Source organism: Phyllostomus discolor, chromosome X (genome assembly GCF_004126475.2).
Source record: "Phyllostomus discolor isolate MPI-MPIP mPhyDis1 chromosome X, mPhyDis1.pri.v3, whole genome shotgun sequence".
Taxonomy (NCBI): domain Eukaryota; kingdom Metazoa; phylum Chordata; class Mammalia; order Chiroptera; family Phyllostomidae; genus Phyllostomus; species Phyllostomus discolor.
The window spans coordinates 41,444,087-41,465,332 of NC_050198.1; the positions used below are offsets into that span (position 1 = coordinate 41,444,087).

General features: G+C 40.5%; 1 protein-coding gene across 2 annotated transcripts in view; it reads left to right on the top strand.

Annotated features, from left to right (window-relative positions):
* The window catches only part of CD99L2 (CD99 molecule like 2), a 129,599-nt gene that overhangs the window by 69,827 nt on the left and 38,526 nt on the right, over positions 1-21,246 (top strand). For both annotated transcript variants that reach the window (XM_028522685.2, XM_028522684.2), the window contains exon 2: positions 11,179-11,226. In XM_028522685.2, the coding sequence (XP_028378486.1) occupies positions 11,179-11,226 (48 nt within the window). The remainder of the gene's footprint in view (positions 1-11,178; positions 11,227-21,246) is intronic.

Below are 21,246 nucleotides of genomic sequence, written 5' to 3' on the forward strand. Positions count from 1 at the left end.
AATTCTTATTTCTTTATTATGTACTGGTGAGTGTTTGTTTCTTCCATATGTTCCAAATCATTGATTTGAACCCCAGTGTCCTTCCCTTCACTGTTGGTTCTCTGTGGATTTTTCTTTATTTCACTTAGTGTAGCCTTCATTTCTTCCCTTATGCATTGGCCATACTCACTGATTTATGTGAGCATCCTTATTACCAGTGGTTTGAACTTTGCATCTGATCCATTTCATTTAATTCTTTTTCTGAAGTTTTGATGTGTTCTTTCATTTGGGCCATAGTTCTCCTCAGTTTGGCAACCTCCCTATGTTTCTGTGTATTAGGTAGAGCCGCTTCGACTTCCTACTTTGGTGTACCTCTTATGTTGTAAGGGGTGGAATCTTAGGTACTCACCAGAGTGGGGCAACCCTATTTACCACTTTGTGGTGCTGTATGTGGGGGTAGTGGTCAGAGAGGGAACAAATGCTGCTTGCTCATCTCTTTCCCCATTTCCAGTCACATTCCTCACTTCCTGTATGCTACTGACACCTGTCTAGCTGCTGCCCTGGTGCTGAATCCCAGAGTGGGTGGGTTTATGTAAATTATAGGACCATGCATGTCCTGTAAATGGACTCTCTTGAGAGACCAGTAGTTTCTTCTGTTGCCCCAACCCCCACTGATTTTTACAACCAGAAGTCATGAGGCTTTATTTTCTGGTGCTGGAACCCTGGGCTGTGTTGTCTGGCCTGGAGCTGAGAGCACTTGCTCCCTAGATTACCCTTCCATTTTTTATCCACCATGTATGTATGTAGGGCCGTGTGTTCTGCTGGTCGCTGCAACCAGTGCTTCACTGCCACTGCCTCACCGCCACACCACATCCTCTGTATCCTAGCTTCCCATCTCTGCCCCTCCTACCCATCTGGATGAATATTTCTTCTTTCAATCCTTGGTTGTCAGACTTCCATACAGTCAGACTTTCTTGATGCAGACTCTGGCCTGTGGGGTCCATGTGTTGTGGCTGCAATGAACAAATTCACATGGTCTGCAGAAGTCCTGTGGAGAAAGGGGATGGCATGGCCACTCTCTCAGTGAAAGAGAGGGCCCTGACCCTTGCCTGGACAGGCTTTTATTGCTTTTCTGGGCACATTACATTGAGGATCATCCCATTTACTATGCATAGATTTGCTTTAGATGGTTGGTTACATTTTACAGAAAACAAAGGAGAGGATGTTGCTAATTACATCAAAAAAGAAGGATATTTGCAAATGCAAAGGGAAAAGTGGTTGAACTGATTACACTCATCCTTGGGATGTTTAGCATAGATTTTAGGAAGTTACTTTAAAGATATACAGTAAACATTTGCTGCCTCAATTCAGGGTGAGGGAGTTTCAGCAAAAGCAAGCCTCAAAGCAGCCTAGGTACAATGCAGGCCAGATTCCCTATGGGAGAACCTATCTGTGGGCATGGGTCCTGTATGCTGACCTGGATCCCCATCAGTTTTCCAAATCAGGAGCTGGGCTACATTCCCCACTACCACATGCAGAATGGTCCCCTATACTTTCTGGCAGTTCTGGTTGCTTTTTGTTTCAAGGTTAGTTGTGATCCTTCTTATGATTGTGTGAGGAGGCAAAGCATGTCTACCTATGCCTCCATCTTGGCTGGAAGGCCCCTCCTGAATTTTTATCCACCACACGTGGGTATGGGACCAGCCCGTTACGCATCCATGCCACTCCTGCCAGTCTGGATGGATGTGGTTTCTTTAATTCTGTAGTTGTCAGACTTCCATTCAACTGAATTGTGATGGTTCTGAGTGATGGTTGTTATATATTTTAGTTGTAATTTTGATGTGGTTGTGTGAAGAGGTCAGCTATGTCTGCCCATGCTACCATCTTGATGGAAAGTCTGAATTTTAAAATTTTCATTGAATTTTTATTAGCTTTTTAAAATATTTCATATTTATTTTTAGAGAGAAGGGAAGGGAGAAAAGGAGGCAGAGAAACATCAATGTGTGGTTGCCATTCACGTGCCCCCTACTGGGGACCTGGCCCCCAGCCCAGGCATGTGCCCTGACTGGGAATAGAACTGGTGACCCTTTGGTTCACAGGCCAGTGCTCAATCCACTGAGCCACACCAGCCAGGGCTGCATTTTCATTAGTTTTAGTTTAAATAGCCACATGTGGGTAGTAGTTCCCATGTTGGACTGGACAGACCTAGAGAGAGGATGAATATAAACACCAAATTGGAAGGGGCAAGCTTTCAGGGTAAACTAAATGGAACAGACAGGAGAATAGAGGAGGGAGTGACAAATTAATTAAAATCTAAATGAAAGGCTGCTTAAGGGGTACATCTCTTGGGTGCTCCTGTGGATCAGGCATTTCAATCTAGGCAGGTGCTGCATCCCACCATTTCATGGTGGAATTCTCTAACAATGGTCTGCTGTGCCTTGTTTTACAGACCTGAAAAAATGTGTCCTTAGCTTTAGACCCTAGTCAGGGTGGGTTAAGTGGCAGTATGAGATCAAGTTTGTGTTCCCTCCCAGAGGGACAATGTCCACTTCAGGACAGATACAGGCTGCTGGGGTATCTGTGGGTAGAACCAGCATTTTCCTTACTAAATGGATCTTCTCTAGGACATGCATTAGGCCCTGTGTAACATTTCTCAAGTTCTGCTCTATGAAAGGACATTTTCATAGGGACATTTTTCAGATGGGTGTAACTAGTTCACTACATGCTTTTCTTCATTAAAAGAAATTTTTGTGGCCCCACCCCCTGCAGTGGAACAAGGTAACTTTTCTGCTGAATACTTGAACACTGGTCCCCTGAATCCACAGTAATTTGGGGTCTTGTAAATTGAGCCTATGATGAATCCAGCTGCTTTCTAATGTGTGCCTGGTGCCAGAAGGTGAGTCAGTGTTATTAACATGGAAGATTCCTGTCTTTTTACACCCAAACTGAGTTGTGTAGTTACAGATTGCATAGTAGAGGAATGGAATGCAACCCTTCTTTAGACCATTTGAGGTGTGGTATCTCTCATGAGAATATTTGTTCCCTCCTTGATTTTGGTAGCTATACTTGGTCGTAGGCTTGTAGTAGTCTTCAAGCTCAGGATTTATAGATTGAAACTGAATGGTTTTTGTCCACGGACAGTTTGAATCTGTTGAGTCCAAGATCAACAAGGGATTAATAAATACTACAGAATTGTGTTACATTGTTCTTAACTCTTTACTTGATGATATATAACAGAATGTACCAGAAAACAGTAGTGGAATGGCTGAGGCTAAAAACTACTTATGCAAGATGTTTTTTTTTTTTTTTTTTGGAAGAACCTATTCTTCCAATTCTTGCATGACAAAGTAAGAATAAAATTTAAAACGAAGATCCAGTAGGATGATAGGCTTGGAATTCTGGAGAGGTTGATATAGGACTTTGAAATTTTCAGTATCATCATTGTAAGAGAAATAAGTATACATTATTTTAAAAAGGCAGAGAAAGGTTACTCTATGGAGGTTTGGTGGGCCCGAGCAAACTGAATGTTGTTCAGTATGCAGCCGGAGTGTCTTCTCTGAGCTAACACATCTACCTCCCTTTTGCTCTGTGTTTCCTTGAGTGTTGGGGAGCAGCCTGGCGATTTTGGTTTCTCTTTCACAAATGGCATCCAGCAAGCACCTAGAGGTGGTAGAGGAGGCCTATCCACTCCCCCAGTGAGGATGTCTCGCTCTCAGTGGACCCCACCTTTGGGCAGGCCGCGAGGGGCATCAGAAGAGCGGGGAGTTCTGGCCCTATCATGCACCTGCTGAGTGACTTTGGCCAAACCTCTTACATTGCCCAGGCAGTTTCCTTGAAGTCGGAGGTGGCAAGAGCCTCCCCACCACTGGTGGGAATTCTGTGGAATTGTCGTTAAGAGGTATGGGGCCCTGGATGAGGAGCCAGAGCCAATAAGAGCTTCGGGTGTCACAGTGGTGGGAGAAATTGTCAAGCTAATCCTAATGTTCATATGGAAATTCAAGGAACCCAGAATAACCAAGCAATCTTGGGAAAAAAATAAAACTAAAAAATTCAAAGACTCAACCCAATTTGAAAACTTAACAAAGCCTGGCATCATCACAAGAATTCACCTTCCAAAAAAAAAAAGTAATCTAAAATGAAATTCAGGGACTTCTGGCCAAGATGGAGGCATAGGTAGTCGCACTGTGCCTCCTCATGCAATCAAAACTAAGGACAACAAGAATTTAGAAACAAAAAAAACACCCAGAACTGAGAGAAATGAACCGAATGGAAGTCTGACTACCATTCATCCAGACCGGTAAGGAGGGGCAGAGTCGGAGGCCTACAGGGAGGGGTCAAGGGGTCCCGGAAGGAAAAAGCAGTGGGTGACCGACACAGACGTGGGCGTGCAGGGTGCAGACGGCAGTTGGTGGACCCCAGAAGCGCTGGGCAGCTGACAGACCAGTGGCAGACCCTGAGCGTGGGAGGTAACGAGCAGACCTAGTGAGGCATGCAAGGCAGCTGGCTGTCCGCAGTCACACATTCTCATGCAGACAACCTAAGCGAAAAGGGGCAGCAACAGAGACTGCTCAACCCAGGGACCCAGCGCCAGGAAACAAAGCCTGAAGGCATTGATTGAAAACACCTATGGGAGTTGAGGCCAGGAGATTCTCTCAGCCTCACAGGAGGCTCCTTGGGGAAACCCACAGACTCCGAGAAAGTACACAAGCCCACCCGCCTGGGAGCCAGCACCAGAAGGGCCCAATTTGCTTGTGGGAAGCGGCAAAGGGGACTGAAATCCTAGAGAGGGTGAAGCAGGCACCATTGTTCCCTCTCAGACCCTGGCCCCACATACAACATCACAACTCAGCGACTGAGGTGCCCCGCACTGGTGAACACATAAGGCTCCACCCCTCATACATAACAGGTGCGATCAGACCAAAGAAAAAAAATAAAAAGAAAATTAAAAAGATGGCTCAAGCAGAATTAAAAGCCCCAGAACCAGTTTTTTTAAGTGACTGAGAGATAGCCAACTTATCAGATGCACAGTTCAAAGCACTGGTGATCAGGATGCTCACAGAATTGGTTGACTTTGGTCATAAATTAGATGAACAGATTCAGGCTACAATAAGAGAAATGAAGGAAAATGCACAGGGAACCAATAGTGATGGAAAGAAAACTGGGTTTCAAATCAATGGAAGGGACCAGAAGGAAGAAAGGAACAACCAAACAGAAAAGAATGAAGAAACAAGACTTCAAAAAAATGAGGAGAGACTTAGGAACCTCCAGGACATCTTTAAACATTACAACATCCGAATTATAGAGGTACCAGAAGGAGAAGAGGAAAAACAACAAGTGGAAAAGTTATTTGAACAAATAATAAAGGAGAACTTCCCCAGCATGGCAAGGGAAATAGACTTCCAGGAAGTCCAGGAATCTCAGAGAGTCCCAAAAAGGTTGGACTCAAGGAGGAACACACCAAGGCACATCATAATTACATTAGCCAAGGTAAAAATGAAGGAGAGAATTCTAGAAGCAGCAAGAGATAAGGGGACAGTTACCTACAAAGGAGTTCCCATCAGAATGTCAGCTGATTTCTCAAAAGAGACCTTGCAGGCAAGAAGGGGTTGGAAAGAAGTATTCCAAGTCATGAAAGGCAAGGACCTATATCCAAGGTTGCTCTATCCAGCAAAGCTATCATTTAGAATGGAAGGGCAGATAAAGTGCTACTCAGATAAGGCCAAGTTAAAGGAATTCATCATCACCAAATCCTTATTATATGAAATGTTCAAGGGACTTATCTAAGAAAAAGAAGATAAAAATATGAACAGTAAAAAAAGACATCAAACTCACAGTTAATAACAACCATACCTAAAACAAAAGCAAACTAAGGAAACAACTAGAACAGGAACAGAACCACAGAAATGGAGATCACATGGAAGGTTATGATCAGGGGAATGGGAGGGAGAGAGAGGGGAAAAAGATATAGAGAATAAGTAGCATAGACAATAGGTAGAAAATAGACAGGGGGAGGGCAAGAATAGTATGGGAAATGTAGAAGCTAAAGAACTTATGACACATGGGCATGAAGTAACGGGAGGGGGAATTTGGGTGGGAAGGGGTGAACAAGGTGGAGGGGAATGAAGGGGGAAAATGGGACAACTGTAATAGCATAATCAATAAAATATATAAAAAATAAATAAAAAGGTAGAGAAGAGTTTTTAATCATGTATATGTACATTTTTTAAAAAAAGGCAGAAAAGTCTCCTTCTCCCTGACCCCTATTTTCATTCTCCAAACATAACTGCTGTTTATTCAGAAAAATGTTATATATATGGATATAGACACAAATGGAAAAATACTATTCTGCATCTTGTTTTATTAATACTCTTGGAGACCTGTCCTATGTCATTATATAGGCTTGTGCCATTCTTTTTTTTAATGGACTTTATAGTTTTAGGTTCATAGCGATGTTGATCACATGCACAGTTTCCTCCACTATTAACATCTCCCCACCAGAGTGGTGCAGTAATTTTAATTGATTAACCTATATTGATACATCACTGTCATCTAGTCTATAAATTACATTTGGGTTCACTCTTCGTGTTGTATATTCTGTGGTTTTGCAGAAATGTTTTTTATTTCCATTTTGTGGACTTTTTGGATTGATTTTTAGTTGTTGGTGTTGAACTTTCATTTTTGTTCTTGAAAGAGTTGAGGTTATATATAATATATCTTTTGTTTTAGTGGTTACCCTTAAATTTTTGCTACAGGAAATGGATATTCAAAATAAACTTTATTTTTAGAACAGTTTTAGATTTATAGTGCAAAGCTAGTACAGAGAGTTCCCATGTGTTCCACACTTAGTTTTCCCTATTATTAATATGGAACATTTGTCACAATTAATGAACCAATATTGATGCACTATTACAAAATTCATATTCTATTCAGATTCCCTTTGTCTTTATCTAAAGTCATTTTTCTCTTCCAGGATCCAATCCAAGGTACCACATGACTTTCAATCACTATTATCTTCTTAGGCTCTTAAGGCTATACCAGTTTCTTACACTTTCTTTGTTTTTGATGACCTTGACAGATTCGAGGAATATTGTTCAGGTATTTTGTAGATTGTCCTCAAGTGGAATTTTTCTGATGCTTTTATTGTGATTATACTGCAGTTATGTGTTTTTGACAAGAGTTCCACACACATATAACACTTGTCTCATTACTTAATATCAAGGGTGTATGAGATCTGTCCGGAAGAATTCCAGCCATTGTTAATATAATGAGTATGGTTTGTGTGACATGGATGTAACCTGGCAGGCAAGGAGTGGACTGGAATGTGCATGCAAGAATAATGATGACTTCATTGTACTAGTAAGTGGGGGTGGGAGATGCCATTGAGTGAGCATGTGTACTGTGTGGCTGTCATATTCAACATGACTGAGCCTGTACAGCAACAAATCTGCATCAAATTTTACATTAAGCCTGGATATTCCTCTGTGGAAAGAATTCATATGATTCAGAAAGTCACAGCTGTGGACAACTGGTGATTGGCAGCTTCATCAGAACAATACACCTGCTCATGCATCACGTCTCATGCAGTTTTTGGTGAAACATCAAATCACTCAGGTGACTCAGCCCCTTGGTGCCCTGCGACATCTGGCTTTTCCCAAAACGAAAATCACCTTTGAAAGGGAAGTGAGTTCAGACCATCAATGAGATTCAGGAAAATATGATGGGACAGCTGATGGCGATGCCAACAAAGGATTTTTGCAGTGTTTTGAACAGTAGAAGAGGTGCTGGGAGAACTCTGAGGTCGCAAGGTGTATACTTTGAAGGGGACTGAGGCATCATTGTCCTCTGTACAATGTTTCTTGTATCTTGTATCTTCTTCAATAAATGTCTCTATTTTTTTCTTTTTTAATATATTTTATTGATTATGCTATTACAGTTGTTGCATTTTTCCCCTTTATTACCCTCCAACCTGCACCTGCCCTCCCACCCACATTCCCCCCCTTATTTCATGTCCAAGGGTCATATGTATAAGTTATTTGGCTTCTACCTTTCCTATACTATTCTTTTTTTTCTTGATCTTTTTAAAAAATTTTAATCATTGCTCAAGTACAGTTTTCTCCCTTTTACTCCCATTCCAGCCCACCCACCCATCCCTCCCCACCTCCCACCCATTACCACCCCCCCTTAGTTTTTGTCCATGTGTCCTTCATATTTGTTCCTATAAACCCTTCCCATTCTTCCCTGAGACTCCCTCTTCTCTCCCCTATGGTCACCGTCAGCCTGTCCTCCATTTCAGTGTCTTTGACTATATTTTGCTTGTTTCTTTGTTTTGTTGTTTAGGTTCCTATTAAAGGTGAGATCAAATGGTAATTGTCTTTCACTGCCTGGCTTATTTCACTTAGCATAATGCTTTCCAGTTCCATCCATGCTGTTGTAAAGGGTAGGAGCTCCTTTTTTCTTTCTGCTGCATAGAATTCCATTGTGTAAATGTACCATAGTTTTTTGATCCATTCATTTACTGATGGGCATCTAGGCCACTTCCAGCACTTAGCTATTGTAAATTGTGCTGCTATGAACATTGGGGTGCAAAGGTTCTTTTGGATTGGTGTTTCAGGAATCTTAGGATATAGTCCCAGCAGTGGAATTGCAGGGTCAAAAGGCAGTTCCATTTTTAGTTTTCTGAGGAAGTTCCATACTGCTTTCCATAGTGGTTGTACCAGTCTGCAGTCCCACTAACAGTGCACTAGGGACCCCTTTTCTCCACAGCCTCTCCAACACTTGTTGTTTGTTGCTTTGTTTATGATGCCCATTGTGACTGGTGTGAAGTAGTATCTCATTGTGGTTTTAATTTGCATCTCTCTGATAGCTAGTGATATTGAACATCTTTTCATGTATCTTTGGATTTTCTATATGTCCTCCTTGGAGAAGTGTCTGTTCAAGTCCTTTGCCCATTTCTTAAGTGGGTTGCTTGTTGTCTTAGAGTGGAGTCGTGTAAGTTCTTTATATATTTTGGAGATTAAACCCTTGTCTGAGGTATCATTGACAAATATGTTTTCCCATACAGTTGGTTCTCTTTTTATTTTAATACTGTTTTCTTTAGCCATATAGAAGCTTTTTATTTTGATGAGGTCCCATTTGTTTATTCTTTCTTTTATGTCCCTTGCCTTTGGGGACATGTCAGTAAAAATGTTTCTGTATGAAATATCTGAGATTTTCCTACCTACATTCTCCTCTAGGACTTTAATGGTGTCACAGTTTGTATTTAAGTCTTTTATCCATCTTGAGTTTATTTTTGTTTAAGGTATAAGTTTGTGCTGGAGTTTCATTGTTTTTTTTGTTTTTTTTTTTTTTCATGAAGCTGTCCAGATCTCCCAACACCATTTGTTGAAGAGGCTATTTTTACTCCATTTTATACTGCTGTCCCCTTTGTAAAATAATTGACCATAGAGACTTGGGTTTATTTCTGGACTCTGTTCTGTTCCATTAGTCCATGTGTCTGTTCTTATGCCAGTACCAGGCTGTTTTGATTACAGTGGCCTTGTAACAGAGTTTGGTATCAGGTATTGTGATCCCCCCTGCTTTGTTCTTCTTTCTCAACATTGCTGTAGCTTTTCGGGATCATTTATGGTTCCATATAAATTTCTGAAATGTTTGTTCTATATCTGTGAAAAATGTCATTGGTACTTTAATCACTATTGATGTTCATCCCAATTACATGGCTGATGTAGTTTTTGTCAGTTTTATCCACCGTAAAATTATTCTCCACTCCCTTCACTTTCTCATAGTATATTGTTCAGAAGGAAATCAAAACTTGTGGGAAATTGTGCTTTATCTCCCTTGAGTTCTTTTGTTCCCTTTTATTTGTTTGATCATTTATTTGTATTAGCACGGACTCATGTTTTTTTTTTTTTATGTTTCAGCTTATAATCCAGTACTACTTTATTTTGTTGCTTTAATTGTTCCATCTCTAGCCATTGGGAACTCTCTCAGTTAGTCATGTGCTCCTTTCACATATACCCATCAATATAAATATTTTAAAAAGTATTTCTTGGCAGTATAAAATGATTTAAGTCCCTCATATATTTCCTGTGCCTAACCCTGGCATCAGCCATTTGTCCAAGGAGTTCTCTTTCCTTTTTTTGAAGAACAGTATTTAGAAACTAAGATCTGGGTGCTAGGTGTCCTCATTACCACTGGGGCATTATTGCTTTTAGACCCTCATAGCTGATAGAGCAAGGGAATATATATGTCTGCATAGTTACCCATGCATATGCACATGCATAAATCTTTCTTATATGTAACCATCTCTGTGTATACATGTATATATATATATATATATATGCATGTATATGTATATATATGTGTGCATATATACATATACGTGTATATATATGTGTGTATGTATGTACTGTTTTAAGCTAAACATAATTCATAGTGAGGTCTCCAGCTCCAATCCATTATCACATGGATCATTCTAGCCTTCTCTTATCTGTAATGTCCCTCCCCAACAATGGGAATCCTGGCTTCTACAATCTACCATTCATTTACTTATTTGATCAATTCCAGTGCACATGCATAGTTGTTTTCTTGAGACTTGATAATATGTATATACCTGGGGGAAACTACATGCCCATCTAGAGAGAGTGATAGCTGTCAAATTCCATAGCAAGCATGGTTGGGCAGGTGGGTCCACTTACGAGGAAGATTCTGTTGTGAAAAGCTTTCCCCAAAGCTTTTTCATTTATATGTAATCAGAGCTATTAGTCTAGGGGTGAGTGCTGTGGTTGTGGAGGGTACCCCAAATTGACAAAATGCAGAATAGCTCCATTTGTGAAACCCGGAGTGGGGTGAAAGAACTTAGCCCATTATCCATGGAGATTTGGGCTCCAACATTCCTTGTTGGAAAAGTCATACATAACATACAGAAAGATTTTTGTAAGATTGTGCTTTATGTTCCATACAGTTGCACCTTCAAACTTCTAGTGGACTGAAGGATATATATTCTTTTGGTGGGGATAAGTTGTTTGTGGAAGGAGATCAACTCAGTATATCTTTGGGGGGCTTCAACTCATTTCCTTTTGTGGTGTTACCTTCATGACACTGTCTAAAGGGAAATGATCATTACAAGAGAGTATTTTAGTATTATTTTGTTTTAGGCAAAGATAATTAAATTTAAAAATCCTTTTTTCTTTTAATTTTTAGGATATGGAGATCCAGAGGATGCATTGAAGGAAAATTCCTCAGTAAAGCGTGAGTAGTAAATAAAAGGAACTATCAAAAGCAAAAAAAATAGCAATTAATATGTATCATCCACTCAGAGTGGACAGCCTGTATTTCACTTGATCAGATAAAATATGGTTATCATAAATTATGTTATTTATAAGAAAATCTAAATATTTAAAATTCTGTTTCTTTTGTGGAGAATACCAAACAATATGTTATAACTGGTACAGCATTTTCTCCAAGTCCAGTCATAGCATGTACTGGAGTAACATTCCAGAAGTTGCCTCTGAGGGCTGTCTTTCCCTAGCTCATAAAAGGGTACTTTGAAGTGAATAAGGGGTTTGTTTCTCTTTTTAGATTTTTTGAAAATAATAATGGCTTTACTTAAAATTGTGTCTACATGTAATCTCTCAAATGCTAAGCTTTGTTATCGGTTTGTCTTTAAATTTAAAAAATATTTAAATCATTGTTTAAAAATGTATGAAGGCTTAGAAAATAAACCTGAGATTTCCTTTGACCCCTCCCCATCCTACTAAGACCCACTCCCATCCCAAGAAGGAATTGTTGATTAGTTTTCTATGCTGTTATGTATATCTATACACAGTTTTTTGTTTTACATAATGTGTAGGGATTTTTTATTTCATTATATGTGTATTATTTCACAATTTGTTTTTTTATTTTTTATTTTTTTAAAGATTTTATTTATTTATTTTTTAGAGAGGGAAGGAAGGGAGAAAGAGAGACAGAGAGAAACATCAATGTGCAGTTGCTGGGGGGTCATGGCCTGCAACCTAGGCATGTACCCTGGCTGGGAATCGAACCTGCGACACTATGTTTTTTTATTAATATGTATCAAAAACCTGAGTGAATATACCTATCTGTATTAGTTTCCTAGGGGTGCCATAAAAAAGTACCACAAACTGAGTGGCTTCAAACCACAGAAATTCATTCTCTCACATCTCTGGAAGCCAGACATCCAAAATCAAGGTATTGGAAGGACCGCACTCCTTCTGAAGGCCCAAGGGGAGGGTCTGGCCTCTTCCAGATTCTGGTGGTGGCGGCATTCCTGGGTGTTCCTTGGTTTGCCACTGTGGCACTCCAATGTCTGTCTCCATCTTCAAATGGTCTTCTCCTTTGTGTGCCTTTTCCTCTTCTGTTTCTTATAAGGATACTTTTTTGATTGGATTTAGAACTCACCTGGGTAATCTTGAATGGTCTTACCTCAAGATTCTTAATTATGGGATTGGCCAAAAAGTGAGTTTAGTTTATTCTCTAAAATAAAAGATACATTTTTTTTCATTTTCAACATTAACTTTATGGATTTGGATATTTTGAGTATGTCAGCTATCTCTAGCTTAGTAGAATGTTGATTATTCTCAATTAATGTCTCAATTTGATTGGTGTCAACTTCAACTGGTCTACCTGACCATGGAGCATCGTCCAGTGAGAATTTTCTAGCACAAAACTTCGCAAACAACTTTTGACATATTTAATCAGTCACAGCACCTTCTCCACACACTGCACAAATCTGTTTTAGCATTTCAGTTGAATTTTTACCTTTCTTGAAATAATAAAGCATAATATGCTTTAACTGTTGTGTATTTTCTTCCATCTTCAATATTAAAATGGCTACACAAAAAATTCACCAATTTTGATGCTTTTTTAAATGCACACTCATATGACAGCTGTCAGAATACAATCTAACAAAGTTGTTTTGAATGAAGTTAAAGACAACTAAATGCTACTAGAGCCAAATTACGGAAAAAAACAAAATGAACTTTTTGGCCAACCCAACTACAAAGATCCTTTCTCTGAATAACATCACATTCATGGGTTTTGGGGACTATGACTTAGCTATACATTTTGGGGGCCAGCATTCACCTTACTTCATTATTCATATACCTATGTTTCAGACACAAACCTGTGCTTTGTGGAGCTGGCATTCCAGTGATGTGGCTTTGGCCTTGGCCAATGATGCCATTTCCTTACTGGTGGACATGTTGTTTGTTTTCGTTTTGTGCAATTACAGGATAGGGCTTCAGTGAACATTTATTGTCTATATACTTTGTGCCCAAGTACAATGGAACTAAAAGGCTGAACATTATATGTATTATATATTTTAAAAGATTTTTCCAGGAGGATCCAAGATGACTGCAGAGTAGCTGGAAGCTCCATCCACTTGCTCCCAACCTTGGACTGATCTTACAGCTAAACCACAGAGCAATCAACTTGAAAATCCAGCTGAGAATGAGGGAGAGTGTGTGTGAGCATGTATGTGGACCAGTGTGTGGCACATGTGCCTGAGTGGGTGAGGGCCTGCCCACCCGTAGGACACTCAGAAGCAGGCAGCCCAGGCTCCCCTAGTGGAGCAGCTGCCTCTGCCACTGCCCAGCCTAGCATTTCTGGCTGCACAGATTTGGGACAGAAGCCATTCTGAGGAATTTAAAGAATCCTTCTCAAGAAGAAGCCCCTGGAGTGCGCTCACCTCAGTGCCCAGATGTGTATCTGTGCCCTCTGTCCCATCAGGGCCATGCACCCAGCCTCCACCAGGAGCCAGGAGCCAGGAACTATGGTATTTACTGGGGAATGGACTGTCACTTCCCTGATCCTGGGTGTGATGGGAACTGCAAATGGAACAGAGTCTGACTGAGGAGACTGCGGTTCAGCTCAGGAGTTGCCAGCAAGCTCTAGGGTTGGAGACAGATGGCTGGGGCAGTGCTGGCTGTAGAAACAGTGTGGCAGGAGCAGGCTTGCCTGAGGCTGAGAATCACTGGAGGAAGCAGTAAGAGTATCAACCACCACCCCATGTTATAGTATCACTGTGGAACTCTTCCCAGTGCCATCTGGAGAGATCCAGAGATAAACTTAATCTAAAATTGTTGGAGGCTTTGGCAGGCTGTGGCCAGCCCTGACCAAGAGAGATTTTGTGCTTATCGGGGAGGGGGATTGTGTGGAGAATAGGCCCCCCAGAGCTTGGTGCTTCAGTGAGAGGGCCACACAGAAACTCTGTTAGAAGAGGAGCTGAAGTAAGAGTCGAGACTGAGCAGAGACCCTGTGCTCAAGACCCTGCTTTCTCACAGTGGCTCTGCCAAAAAAATTTAGAGAAATAGAGTCACACTGAAGAGACCGTGGGACCCAACATAGCACAGCTGGTGAACAGGGCACTGTGCAGAGTGGAGAGTTTGGGCCTGAGTCTCCTGTGAGTGCAGGAGGATGGGGAGTAGGCCAGGAGCTGGATGCCAGAGATCCAGTGAAGTCAGGCAGCTGGCCAGGAGCTGAATGCCTGAGATTCGTTGCAGCCAGGCAGGCCCCTCACAGGGAGGCATGCCCAACCCCAACCTGCGGGATCTGCAGATCAATGAGGCTAGACTTAAGAGACCCCTGCAGGGTGCATATCCACAGGGGAAAGAAGAAAAAGCTTTGACAGGGCACTTTCTACCAGACACTACGACCTATACTGTTCCTCGGGCCCTGATTCACTGAAACAAGCAGAAGAGAGATTAGAGACAGGTGCAACAAGAGATGTCCAGGGCCACACATAGCCTCTGTGCCTAGACAGAGCTGCCATCTGCACCAAGAAGGAAAGAGCATCCCCTTTTACAGAGATTGGCCCCTGACAGAAAACGGACAGCTAATTTGGCAGCAATACATTATTGGAAAGAATCTGGGTAAGACAAAGATGTGTGGCGAGGGGATGGGGAAACATTTCCACTGTCTTCCCTGAAGACTGAACAGCACCCCCCTGGGGGTATCCCAGAGATTCCATTCTCCCAATTGCACTAGAGACCCCCTCTGGAGACCGGCAGAGAAGGTATTGGCAGCCCTCTCCGGTCATTAAGTGAACCACTCCTGGGCCCTGGGCTGATGGAAAGCTGGCAGGGCAGAACAATGGGAACAAGCCAGATCTGAAGGAGTCAGCCAAGCCACAGACTGTAGCTCACTGGTAGTCTAGAACAGGCTGCCTGTGGCCAGTCTAGGACACCATCTGTTATTACTAGGGGCAGATCCAGAAAGACAAGATAGTGGTAAACACTGGATTATACTGAGACAAATTCCACTACAGTCTTCTTCATTATTTGTATTCCTTTCTCTCCCGAATAGCTTTTTAACATTAATTTCTTTTCCTTCAAGTCTGTGCTTATTATTTCACTAATTTATTTTATTTAATTTATTTCAAATCTCATATTTTGCTCCTCCCTTCTCTTACTCCATTTTACCTACTTCCTTTTTCTACTTATTTTAAATTTTACTTTTTCTCTGGCTATGATTTGTTTCCATTCCACACTCTTACTATTTCTCCCCCCTCTAGCCTCTCAAAATATTTTTTCTTGTCATTAGTCATCTCATATTCTTTCTCACATTCCTAAAATACCTTTATCCTCTCTACACCTTTATCAGTCTTGGCTCATTGGTTGTTCATATAGTGGTTGTTGTTGCATTTCTTCAATTTTATTCCTAGATCTTCACAATTTTTATATTTCAAATCTCCAAATTTACTATTCCCCTCCCCTATGCCATTTGCCTATTTCCTCCTGCCCTTTCTCTTTTTTTTGTTTTAAATTTTACTTTTTCCCTGTCTTAGCATGGTTTTCATTCCTCACTCTTAGTATTTCTTCTTCCTCTATCCTCTCAAAATCACTTTCCTTTCCTCTAGATATATCATAAGCTTTTTTGCTTTCTTTTTCCTTCATATTACCATTCCATGCATATTAATCTTTGCTCCTTTGTTATTACTATGGTGGATCTTTTCCCCCAATTTAGTTCCTAATATTTTCATTATTGTTAAATTTTTTAAAGCTCATACTATACTCTTCCCTTTTCTTACTACATTCCGCCTTCTTCCCCCTTTTTAAAATTATAATGTAAATTCTGTTTTCTTTCTTCACCTTGTTTCTATTCCCTCCTCTTATTATTTCTCCTCCCCCATCCTCTCAAAATCGTTTTTCTTTCAGTTACTCATCTCATATTTGTTTTTCCTTTCTTCTAATAGTCTTAATCTATTCACACCTTTATTAATATTTGCTCATTTGCTGTTGATTATGTGGTTGTGGGTGGGGTTTATTACTGAGAGTGTGGGCTTTGTTTCCTGGGTTGTTTTGTTTTGTTCTATCAGCACCTGTACAACAGCATGCAAGGCATGAAGGGCAGTGTGACTTTCAGACAGTCAGCCAGAGGGAAGAACCCCCCCCAAAGAAAAACCCAACAATAATCAAAACCAATTATAACAAGAAAGCCCACATAAATGCCACAAAGGGCTTCACAAGAATATGCAGCTCAAGAGATCAAAGAGAATGTGTCACTGACTCCCACATGTCTCCTACTACAGAGGGTCACACACCATGAAGATGGGGGGTAAAAGCAGATAATCTAATATATAGAAACAAGAAGAGTCACCTAAAACGGGGAGACAAAGAAATAACACCCAATCAACAGGAAAGGAGGAAAATGTAGAAAGATACAGACTTACCTAAAAAAGATAGGAGCAATTCAAATAAACAACCTAGCCCTACATCTACAAGAACTGGAGGAACAACAACAAAGAAAGCCCAGAGCAAGTAGAAGTAAGGAAATAAGCAAGACCAGAGCAGAACTAAATGACATAAAGACTAAAAGAAAAATTCAACAGATCAATACATCCAGGAGCTGTTTCTTTGAAATGATAAACAAAATTGAAAAGCCTTTAACCAGATTCATAAAAAAAAGAGAACCCAAGTCAGAAATGAAAGAGGAGAAATTATAACTGACACCACAGAAATACAAAGGAGTGTAAGAAATTACTGCAAACAACTATATACCAAGAAGTTTGAAACTGTGTGAAATGGAGAAATTTCTAGAAAAATATAATCTTCAAAAACTGAACCAAAAAGAAGCAGAAAGCCTAAACAGCAATAACAGCTGGTGAAATCAAAGCAGTAATCAAAAAAGTCCTGTCACACAAAAGCCCTGGACTGGACAGTTTCACAGGAGAATTTTACAAAACATTTAAGGAAAAGCTAACCCCTATCTTTCTCAAAGTATTCCAAAAGTCCAAGAAGATGGGAACACTCCCAAACTCTACATGAGGCCAGCATCATCATGATCCCCAAAGCAGACAAAGACACAACAAAGAAAGAAAACTACAGGCCAATATTTCTGAAATCCTCTGCCACATCCACCAATACACCAAAAAGACCATACATTGTGATCAAGTGGGATTCATCCCAGGGATGCAACGATGGTACAACGTTCACAAATCAATAAACATAATACATCACATTAAAAAAAAGGAAAGAGGACTTCCATCCAAGATGGAGGTGTAGGTAGACACACTGTGCCTCCTTAATGACCAAAAGAAGGACAACAATTTAAAAACAAAAAACCAGAATGGACAGAAAATCGAACTGTATGGAAGTCCAACAACCAAGGAGTTAAAGAAGACACATTCATCCAGACTGGTAGGAGGGGCAGAGATGGGCAGCCTGGGCAGAGAGGACTCACCGCAAGGTGGTGGCTAGCGGACCCAGCTAGGGAGCAGATTGTAGAGCTGGGCGGGGTGCGCAAAGCTGCAGCTGGCCAGTAAGGTTACAGCTGGCGGATGCTGGCGGACCAGGTGATCTCACATTCATGAGCAGATAATCCAGGTGAAATTGGGGAGCAGAACACAACACACAACCCAGGGTCCCAGCGTGGAGAAATAAAACCTCAAACCACTGACTGAAAACACCTGTGGGGTTTGAGGCAACAGTGGGAGAAACTCCCAGCATCACAAGAGAGTTCATTGGAGAGACCCACCCACACAGGAATCAGCAACAGAAGGGCCCAATTTGCTAGTGGGAAGTGGGGGAAGTGACTGAAATCCACCAGAGAGCGGAGCAAGTGCCATTGTTCCCTCTTGGATCCCTTCCCTACATACAGCATCACAACCCAGTGACAAGGGTTACCTGGCCCTGATGAATACCTAAGGATCCACCCCTCACTGCATAACAGGTCTGTCAATACAAAAAAAAAAAAAAAATGGCCCAAATGAAAGAACAGATCAAATCTCCAGAAAAAACACAACTAAGCAATGAAGAGATAGCCAGCCTATCAGATGCACAGTTCAAAACACTGGCGATCAGGATGCTCACAGAATTGGTTGAATTTGGTTGCAAATTAGATGAAAAAATGAAGGATTTGCTAAGTGAAATAAAGGAAAATGTACAGGGAACCAATAGTTATAAGAAGGAAACTGGGACTCAAATCAACAACATGGACCAGAAGGAAGAAAGAAACATCCAATCAGAAAAGAATGAAGAAACAATAATTCAAAAAAATGAGGAGAGGCTTAGGAACTTCCAGGACATCTTTAAACGTTCCAACATCCAAATTTTAGGGGTACCAGAAGGAGAAAAGGAAGAGCAACAAGTGGGAAAGTTATTTGAACACATAATGAAGGAGAACCTCCCCAACCTGGCTAGGGAAATAGACTTCCAGGAAGTCCAGGAAGCTCAGAGAGACCCAAAGAAGTTGGACCCAAGGAAGAACACATCCAGGCACATCATAATTACATTATCCAAGATTAAGATTAAGGAGAGAATCCTAGAAGCAGCAAGAGAAAAGGAGACAGTTACTTACAAAGGAGTTCCCATCAGACTGTCAGTTGATTTCTCATAAGAGACCTTGCAGGCAAGAAGGGGCTGGAAAGAAGTATTCCAAGTCATGAAAGGCAAGGACCTACATCCAAGATTGTTCTATCCAGCAAAGTTTTCATTTAGAATAGAAGGACAGATAAAGTGTTTCTCACGTAAGGTCAAGTTAAAGGAATTCATCATCACCAAGCCCTTATTATATGAAATATTAAAGGGATTTATCTAAGAAAAAGAAGATAAAAATATGAACAGTAAAATGACAGCAAACTCACAATCATTAACAACCACACCTAAAACCAATACAAAAGCAAACTAACCAAACAAAACAGGAACAGAATCACAAAAATGGAGATCACATGGAAGGTTATGAACAGAGGAATGGGAGGGAGGGAGGGGGGGGAGGTACAGAGAATAAGTAGCATAGATGGTAGGTAGAAAATAGACAGGGGAAGGGTAAGAATAGTATAGGAAATGTAGAAGCCAAAGAACTTATATGTATGACCCATGGACATGAGCTAAAGGTGGGGTGAATGTGGGTGGGAGGGGGTGTTCAGAGTGGAGGTGAGTGAAGGGGGGAAATGGGAAAACTATAATAGCATAATCAATAAAATATATTTTAAAAAGGAAAGACAAAAATCGCATCATATCAAAAGATGTGGAAGAAGATTTTGATAAGGCACAGCATCCATTTATGATTAAAACACTCAGAAAAGTGAGAATAGAAGGATAATTCCTCAACCTAATAAAGGCCATATATGAGACATACAACCAACATCATACTAAATGGACAAAAACTAAAAAGTTTCCCACTGAGATCAGGAACAAGACAAGGATGTCCACTTTCACCACTCCAATTCAACATAGTATTGGAAGTTCTAGCCCCAGCAATCAGACAAGAAAAAGAGATAAAAGGCATCAACATTGGAAAAGAGGAAACAAATCTGTCATTGTTTGCAGATGACATGATAGTGTACATAGAAAATCCTATACCTCTGCCAAGAAATTACTTGACCTAATAAATCAATTTGGCAAAACAGTGGGATACAAAGTCAATATTCAGAAATGAAAGCCATTTTTGTACACCAGCAATGAAATATCAGGAACAGAAATCTGGAAAAAAATCCCATTTGATATAGCAACAAGAAAAAGAAAGCTAGGAATAAACCTAACCAAGGAGGTAAAACACCTATACTCAGAAAACTACACAACACTGAAGAAAGAAGTTAAAGAAGCCACAAACAAATGGAAGCATGTACTATGTTCATGAATTAGAACAATTAACATCATCAAAATGTCAGTACTACCCAAAGCAATTTATAGATTCAACACAATCCCTATTCAAGTACCAATGACATATTTCACAGATACAGAACAAACACTTCAAAAATTTATATGGAACCATAAACGACCCTGAATAGCTGCAGTAATCTTGAGAAAGAAGAACAAAGCAGGAGGGATCGCAATACCTGATATCAAACTCTATTACAAGGCCACTGTAATAAAAAAAGCCTGGTACTGGCATAAAAACAGGCACATAGACCAAAGGAACAGAACAGAGAGCCCAGAAATAAACTGAAGTCTCTACAGTCAATTAATATTCAACAAAGGGGGAAGAAGCATAAAATGGAGCAAAAATAGCCTCTTCAACAAATGTTGTTGGGAGATCTGGACAACTACATGCAAAAAAAAAAAGCTTGATCAAGAACTTACACCATATACACAAAAATAAATTCAAGGTAGATAAAAGACTTAAATATAAGTCATAACACCATAAAAGTCCTAGAGGAAAACATTGGTAGGAGAATCTCAGATATTCCACACAGCAACATCTTTATGGATATGTCCTGTAAAGCAAGGGACATAAAGAAATGAATAAACAAATGGTACTTCATCAAATTAAAAAGCTTCTGCATGGCTAAAGAAAACACCATTAAAATGAAAACAGAACATCCTATTTGAGAAAACATATTTGCCCATGATACCTCAGACAAGGTTTTGATCTCCAAAATATGTAAAGAACTCACACGACTCCACTCCATGAAGACAAAAAGCCCAATTTAAAAATGGGCCAAAGACTTGAACAGACACTTCTCCAAGGAGGACATACAGAGGGCCCAGAGACATGAAATGATGCTCAGCATCACTAGCCATCAGAGAGATGTAAATTAAAATCACAATGAGACACCACCTCACACCATTCAGAATGGCCATCATAAACAAAGCAACAACAAGTGTTGAACAGGATGAGGAGAAAAGGGAACCCTAGTGCACTGTTGGTGGAAATGCAGACTGGTGCAGCCACAGTGGAAAACAGTATGGAATTTCCTCAGAAAACTAAAAATGGAACTGCCTTTTGGCCTAGCAATTCTGCTGCTGGGATTATACCCTAAGAGCTCTGAAACACCAATCCAAAAGAACCTGTGCACCTCAATGTTCATGG